This window comes from Salmo trutta, chromosome 27 (genome assembly GCF_901001165.1).
Source record: "Salmo trutta chromosome 27, fSalTru1.1, whole genome shotgun sequence".
Lineage (NCBI taxonomy): Eukaryota > Metazoa > Chordata > Actinopteri > Salmoniformes > Salmonidae > Salmo > Salmo trutta.
In genome coordinates, this window is record NC_042983.1 from 23,722,606 (window position 1) to 23,730,460 (window position 7,855).

General features: G+C 42.6%; 1 protein-coding gene across 1 annotated transcript; it reads left to right on the forward strand.

Moving 5' to 3' along the window:
• Positions 1 to 1,712: 1,712 nt before the first annotated feature.
• Positions 1,713 to 4,527, forward strand: LOC115164642 (5'-AMP-activated protein kinase subunit beta-1). The gene is made up of 8 exons (XM_029717343.1): positions 1,713 to 1,852; positions 2,733 to 2,918; positions 3,077 to 3,246; positions 3,376 to 3,469; positions 3,551 to 3,665; positions 3,829 to 3,962; positions 4,090 to 4,158; positions 4,355 to 4,527. The coding sequence occupies exons 2-8, from the start codon at positions 2,757 to 2,759 to the stop codon at positions 4,430 to 4,432; spliced, it is 822 nt and encodes a 273-aa protein (XP_029573203.1). The 5' UTR covers positions 1,713 to 1,852; positions 2,733 to 2,756; the 3' UTR covers positions 4,433 to 4,527.
• Positions 4,528 to 7,855: the final 3,328 nt, after the last annotated feature.

A 7,855-nucleotide genomic window follows, 5' to 3' on the forward strand; every position in this document is an offset into this window, starting at 1 on the left:
GGAACTTTTATTTATTTATTTTATTTCAACTTTATTTAACCCGGGTAGCAAAGATTATAGCAAACGCCACTGAAACTGAATTGGTGCTCGCTAGCTTTGCAAATTCAGCTATTGTTGGAAGCCAGCCAATATGAAACAAACTATTAAAATTACAAAAGGTTGCAGCATATGTTGTGTAAATGGTGAACTCATACAGCTGTCAACTCTTGTCATTTTAATCCGTTTCACATTTGCTATTTACCTTTTAGATCGAAGCCCAAATAGAATGATAGAAGATGATAGAAGCCCATCTCCTACTGTAAATAACCTACACACTGTGTGTGTGTGTAGCCAGCCAGCCCGCCAGGTAGAAAAATGGCAGAAAAATAAAAGACGGACATCAGAGTATTTTTCAATACACCAAAACGCATAGTAAGAACCCTAGTAGCCTAATATCTCAAAGACTAGTTGATAAAATGTTCATAAGAAAGAAATTAAATTCTAATGGAAATGTTTCACAATGATGTCATTAGGCAGAGCATGCAACAGATGGCACACAGACAGCAGAGTTGGGGACAGATATGCAGGGACAGACTGGCAGAGACAGGGAGTCTCAGGTAAGTTTGTTGAGTCTTTGTTTGGCAACATTATGAAAGGTTCTCAATTTTTTTGACTTGTAAAATAGGAACATAATTGGAAAATGCCATGGATACCCCCACTCTCAACTTAAACTGGTGACTGAACTAAGATTTGTTAAAGGCAATGGTATTGCTGTTGTGATTAGTTGTGTAGTTTTGGGTACCGGTAGTTAGGAGTACGGCAAACACCTTATTTCTTTGGTTCCTCAATATACATTTACCATATTACAATGTAGGCTATGTGTTACAGCACTACTTTTGGTGTCCCCCTCAGGAATTGCTCTTGAGAAAATTTCATGTAATTGTCCCCTCCAAAGTTGATATCAGATTTTCGCCCCTGGGCTCAAATTGCACATCTGTCTTTTAAATACGTCACTCATTGCTTCAAGCCACACCCCGACACACCCACCGAACAGAGAAAACTTTTCTCAAAGTCTGTTCAAGAACCCACATAACGTTTTGGAAAAACGTGTAGTTCAGCACAAACCGCAACGTAGCATAAGTTCAAGCGACACAACCCAGGTCTGTTCTTGGACCTACCCATTGATTCTTGAATGCCTCATGAACTTTGTATAACTGTCATACCACATCAGAGCCCGACATATAAGCTTGTTTTACTCCAATATTGGTAAACAAAGTAAATGTAAACAAACACTATATAGCCCCAAAACATGGTTAAAACTATAATTGTGGTATCATGGTTGGTCAGTCCTTGCATCCATAGCTGTCTATGAATTTGAGACTTGTTACATTTCTCCAGTCCCATTCCTTGGCTTTTTACCGAAACAGGAGCGGATTCACGTGTTGTTGTTTCAAATGCTGATTGCCACTTTAAGGCTAAATTCTATGGTTCTGAAATTCATTTAGGTTTAAGATGCTTTTGCGAAACCGGGCCCTGAACGTTTCCTTTTTTAAACCTAGGAATCCATCATGGCCAATCCTAAAATTTGCTCCAGCGTCACATTTTGTTTGTTAAATCAGAGTAGTGTTTTCTGTTGTGACCTAGAAAAGGTTACACTAGTTTTTGAAATTGAATTGTACTCAATGGTCTGAAAAATCATTCCGAGACAGGCGTGACTTCAAATGCGAGAAAACAGGAAGAGGTGTGTGCTTGTGCAGCCTACTGTCTGTCTGTCTTTGGGTTAGGTTACAATTTACCCTTTCTGGGGAAAATGGCGATAGGAAATACAATAGCGTAGATTCCCAGTATTACAATTTCCAGAAATTAAACGAAGGTAAGAAAAGTGAAAACAATTAGGCCTACTTCAATGTTACTTTGGCATGGATCTTCCGGATGTGATGTGTTTTTAAGTTTGAGTAACGAGGCAGTTTTTCCCATAGGTGGTATATATAGTAGGTCATATGGTTTTTGCTTATGCACGGAAACGCAAACCTAATGTCAGTGTGTGTCTGCGCCGGTGTTTGTTTTTGCGAGCAAGTTTGTGTTGGGGTAGGGGTATTGGTCATGTCAGGAAACGGGGATCTTTTATCAAATGCTTACATTTTGGTCTTGGCCATTTCTCAATCAATTACAATAGGCTTTGGTGGAGGATTCGCCAGCAGATTCGATCCTGCTTATTTACAGCTGCACTACGGTCAGACAGCATCCCTGTGTATATTAAGGCACGGTGGAGCCTGCGCGAGATATGGCTTGGAAACATAGGCCCCTACCTCAATCAGGGATGAGAAATGGGCTGTACTCCGAATTGTCCCATTATCCGAACTGTTACACCGAGTAGATTGAACGACGGATAGTTTTTAAGTAAACTGCCGTTTTTTTGTCCTAGTTAGCAATTCTGAGCACAACCCATTTCCCATCCCTGGATTGAGGTATGTTTTCCGAGCCATATCTCACGTCGGCACTGTGCACGGGTCTTAATGTACACAGGAACGCTGCTGTCCCACCCTGGTGCAAGCGGGTCTGTTCAACAAGGAAATGCTCAGAATGATTAAATGTTCAACCAGGCCAGCTTCATGTAAATGTCAGATATTAGAAGATATATTTATATTACATTATGTCAATGTTCCTTGTATATAACAGGGCTGGTGTGTACTATATTGACTGTATTATTATTGTTGTTGATAATTTGTTCATACTTGTGTGTTGATGAACAGTGCAGTGGTTGTTGCTGAGTCAGAATGGGCAACAACAGCAGCAGTGGTGAGCGGGCCAGTGCAGGTCAGGGTGAGAGGCCCTATCAGCGTGATGATGGACAAGGTGCCAAGGATGGTGCACTGCCCAAGATTCTCATGGACAGCACAGATGATGCTGACCTGTTTAACCCCCGAGAGGCTAAAAACGTACAGAAATATAGATAGTGAAGTCTAAAGGGGTTAATTCATTCACATTTACATTAAAGTATTTACAAGTTTGCCTGTAGGGCAGGCTATACCCAACTTTTGTTTTCTGTGGGCCTCAATGTGTAGTGATGTTGTTAATGTGAGTCCAATTGTGCCAGGCTCCTCAGGAGATCCAGGAGTTTCTAGCCTGGCAGCGGGACCTTGAGAGTGACAGTAAATGTCCCAGTCAGGCCAAGCCCACTGTGTTCCGTTGGACAGGCGCTGGCAAAGAGATCTTTGTGTCTGGATCATTCAACAACTGGACCACCAAGATTCCCCTCAACAAAAGGTGAGCAGGTTTGGGGAAAACCCCAACAAAGCACTTTAATTTGGCAAAATGTGAATAGTTGATACTGATTGAAATTGAATGATGTTTCCTGCTCAATATTGATTGTATTGTGATATTTTTCTGATCCAGCCAGAACAACTTTGCAGCGGTTGTGGACTTGCCTGAGGGAGAGCACCAGTATAAGTTCTGTGTAGATGGACAGTGGACCCTCGACCCGACAGGGGTGAGTACAAACCCTCTGTCGGAATGATATAATACCATTCCCTCTGTGTTCAGTCTTTCAACTGCATTTCATCCTTCACAGGCTGTGTTGACGACCAAAACTGGCACTGTCAATAATGTCATTCAGGTGAAGAGGACTGACTTTGAGGTGTTTGATGCCCTCATGATTGATTCTCAGGAATGTGCAGACATGTCAGGTACTGATGCTTGATTACCATCATAATTTATGTGTTTTACCAATAACAACTCCATTTAGGGATGAAGGCCATTTAATTCCTGATGATAAATTAATTAAGGTGCCTAATTTCACCTGGGGGTTTACTGCACATTGAATCATTGTGTGTGTCCCTGTGATTTCAGACCTCTCGAGTTCCCCTCCGGGACCCTACCAGCAGGACCCATACTTAACCAAGACGAGCGACAAGCTCAAGAACCCCCCCATCCTGCCACCACACTTGCTGCAAGTCCTACTCAATAAGGACACTGGCGTGTCTGTGAGTGATGGTTCAGAGGCTGGAGAACACCTTCATTGGGAGTCATGATGGTGGAAATATGTTTTTATTTTCTCTGATTGGTGTCATTTTCTTAGTGCTAATTGTTTATTTTCTATATCCTGAACAGTGTGACCCAGCCCTTCTTCCAGAGCCCAACCATGTGATGCTCAACCATCTCTATGCCCTCTCCATCAAGGTAAATCATTGCTGCTCTCAACTCATTTGTTTCCTCACTAGACCAGACACCTCAGCAGAGATGGGGTCAATTACATTCCCTGTTGTCAGTTGAATTTGACATAGAATAGAGCAATTCAAATCCTGTGTTAAATAGACCTCAACTCTGCATCTCAAGACATTCCTGCCTGATCCATGTCTATTTTATTTTCTTTCAGGATGGGGTGATGGTTCTTAGCGCAACGCACCGGTACAAAAAGAAGTATGTGACCACACTTCTGTACAAGCCGATCTAATCATGCCATCATGTGCTTCATGCCTAGAAACGTTTGAAATCTATTCTTGTATAATTCTGTTTTTTATATAGATGATTAAACTTCTCTCTATCTCAGATGATTTGTAAATAGTATGACCACTTGACCTTTAAGAGTTAAAATGTTCTGTTCAGATATCTTCATATTAGCTCATGGAAAAATACCTGCATTTGCCAAACAGACACTTATCATGCTAGTTCATGGAAAAGTATCATTGTGTAATGGTGAGACAAAACCAGCTGCTACAAAACTACACCAGAAAGTGGAAGATAGCCATATAAATACACAAACCAAGGTGGACAAAAAGTTATTGGATTCAGTCCAGAAATGACCTTGTTAGACTTCTTTTGCATATTGATTCTTGGTCTAACACCTTTTGATCTCACTTCCACTCGTACACTCCAATAACTATATTACAGTGCGTTCGGAAAGGATTCAGACCCTTGACTTTTTCCACATTTTGTTATTCGAAAATTGATTAAATCGTTTTTTTCCCCTCGTCAATCTACAGACTACCCCATAATGACAAAGCAAAAACAGGTTTTTAGAAATTTTAGCAATGTATAAAAAAAGAATAACGGATATCACATTTACATAAGTATACAGAAACTTTACTCAGTACTTTGTTGAAGCACCTTTGGCAGCAATTACAGCCTCAAATCAAATTTTAATAGTCACATGTGCCGATAGTCACATTAATAGTCACATTTCACCTTACAGTGAAATTCTTACTTACAAGCCCCTAACCAACAATGCATTTATAAAACTATCAATAAGAAATAAAAGTAACAAGTGGTTAAAGAGCAGCAGTAAAATAACAAGACTATATACGGGGGTACCGGTACAGAGTCAATGTGTGGGGGCACCAGTTAGTCAAGGTAATTGAGGTTAATATGTACATGTAGGTAGAGTTATTCTTGGGTATGACGCTACAAGCTTGGCACCTGTATTTGGGGAGTTTATCCCATTATTCTCTGCAGATCCTCTCAAGCTCTGTTAGGATGGATGGGGAGTATCACTGTACAGCTATTTTCAGGTTTCACCAGAGACGTTCGATCGGGTTCAAGTCTGGGCTCTGGCTGGACCACTCAAGGCCAATCAGAGATTTGTCCTGAAGCCACTCCTGCGTTGTCCTGGCTGTGTGCTTAGGGTTGTTGTTCTGTTGGAATGTGAACCTTTGCACCACTCTGAGGTCCTGAGCGCTCTGAAGCAGGTTTTCATCAATGAACTCTGTACTTTGCTCTGTTCATCTTTCCCTCGCTCCTTACTAGTCTCCCAGTCCCTGCCGCTGAAAAACATCCCGACAGGATGATGCTGCTGTTACCAACATGCTTCACCGTAGGGATGGTGCCAGGTTTCTTCCAGATGTGACGCTTGGCATTCAGGCCAAAGAGTTCAATCTTGGTTTCATCAGACCAGAGAATCTTGTTTCTCATGGTCAGAGTCCTATAGGTGCCTTTTTGTAAACTCCAAGCGGGCTGTCATGTGCCTTTTACTAAGGAGTGGATTCCGTCTCTACCATAAAGGCCTGATTGGTGGAGTGCTCTAGAGATGGTTGTCCTTCCGGAAGGTTCTCCCATCTCCACAGAGGAGCTCTGTCAGAGTGACCATCGGGTTCTTGGTCACCTCTGACCAAGGCCCTTCTCCCCCAATTGCTCAGTTTGGCTAGGCGGTCTGCACTAGGAAGAGTCCTGGTGATTCAAAACTTCTTCAATTTAAGAATGATGGAGGCCACTGTGTTCTTGGGAACCTTCAATGCTGCAGACATCTTTGGTACTGTTCCCCAGACCTGTGCCTCGACACAATCCTGCCTCGGAGCTCTACAGAAAATGTATTCGACCTCATGGTTTGGTTTTTGCTCTGACATGCACTGTCAACTGTGGGATTTTACATAGACAGGTGTGCGCCTTTCCAAATCATGTCCAATTAGTTTAATATACCACAGATGGACTCCCAAGTTGTAGAAACATCTTAAGGATGATCAATACCCTCTGTAGCACCTTACGGTCAGATACCGAGCGGTTGCCATACCAGGTAATGATGCAACCGGTCAGGATGCTCTCGATGGTGCAGCTGTAGAACTTTTTGAGGATCTGGGGACTCATGACAAATTATTTGTCTCCTGAGTGGGAATATGTGTTGTCGTTTCCTCTTCACAATTGTCTTGGTATGTTTTAGACCATGATCGTGTGTTGATGTGGACAACAAGGAACTTGACACGCTGCACTTCAGCCCCGTCGTTGTAAATTGGGGCCTGTTCGGCCCTCCATTTCCTGTAGTCCAAGATAATTTCCTTTATCTTGCTCACATTGAGGTAGAGGGTGTTGGCCTGGCACCACACTGACAGGTCTTTGACTTTCCTATAGGCTGTCTCATTGTTGTCGGTGATCAGGCCTACCACTGTTGTGTCATCAGCAAACTTAATGATGGTGTTGGAGTCGTGCTTGGCCACGCAGTCATGGGTGAACAGGGAGTACAGGAGAAGACTAAGCACGAACCCCTGAGGGGAACCAGTGTTGAGGATCAGTGTGGCAGATGTGTTGTTGCCTACCCTTACCACCCGGGGGTGCCCGTCAGGAAGTCCAGGATCCAGTTGCAGAGGGAGGTGTTTTGTCCCAGGGTCCTTAGCTTAGTGATGAGCTTCGTGGACACAATGGTGTTGAACGCTGAGCTGTAGTCAATGAACAGCATTCTCACATAGGTGTTCCTTTTGTCCAGGTGGGAAAGGGCAGAATGGAGTGCGATTGAGATTGCGCAATCTGTGGATCTGTTGGGGCGGTATGCGAATTGGAGTGGGTCTAGGGTTTCTGGGATGATGATGTTGGTGTGAGCCATGACCAACCTTTCAAAGCACTTCATGGCTACAGATGTGAGGGCTACAGGGCGGTAGTCATTTAGGCAGGTTACCTTCGCATTCCTGGGCACAGGGATTATGGTGGTCTGCTTGAAACGTGGGTATTACAGACTAGGTCAGGGAGAGGTTGAAAATATCAGTGAAGACACTTGCCAGTTCAAGGGCTTTCCTTTGTTTTTACTATTTTCTACATCAAACCTATGAAATAAAGCATATGAAATCATCTGGTAACCAAAAGTGTTAAATAAATCAAAATAGATTTTATGCTTGAGATTCTTTATAGTAGCCACCCTTTGCCTTGATGACAGTTGGCATTCTCTCAACCAGCTTCTTAAGGTAGTCACCTGGAATGCATTTCAATTAACAGGTGTACCTTAAGTTAATTTGTGGAATTTCTTTCCTTAATGCATTTGAGCCAATCACTTGTGTTTTGACAAGTTAGGGGTGGTATACAGAAGATAGCCTATTTGGTAAAAGACCAAGGCTGTATTATGGCAAGAACAGCGCAAATAGGCAAAGAGAAAAGACAGTCCATCATTACTTTAAGACAT

Excerpts from the sequence above, each read along its gene's own strand:
- LOC115164642 (XM_029717343.1), top strand. The coding sequence starts at position 2,757 with ATGGGCAACAACAGCAGCAGTGGTGAGCGGGCCAGTGCAGGTCAGGGT. Across the intron at positions 2,919-3,076 it reads ACCCCCGAGAGGCTAAAAAC|GCTCCTCAGGAGATCCAGGA; the intron begins GTACAGAAATAT and ends CAATTGTGCCAG. Across the intron at positions 3,470-3,550 it reads GGACCCTCGACCCGACAGGG|GCTGTGTTGACGACCAAAAC; the intron begins GTGAGTACAAAC and ends CATCCTTCACAG.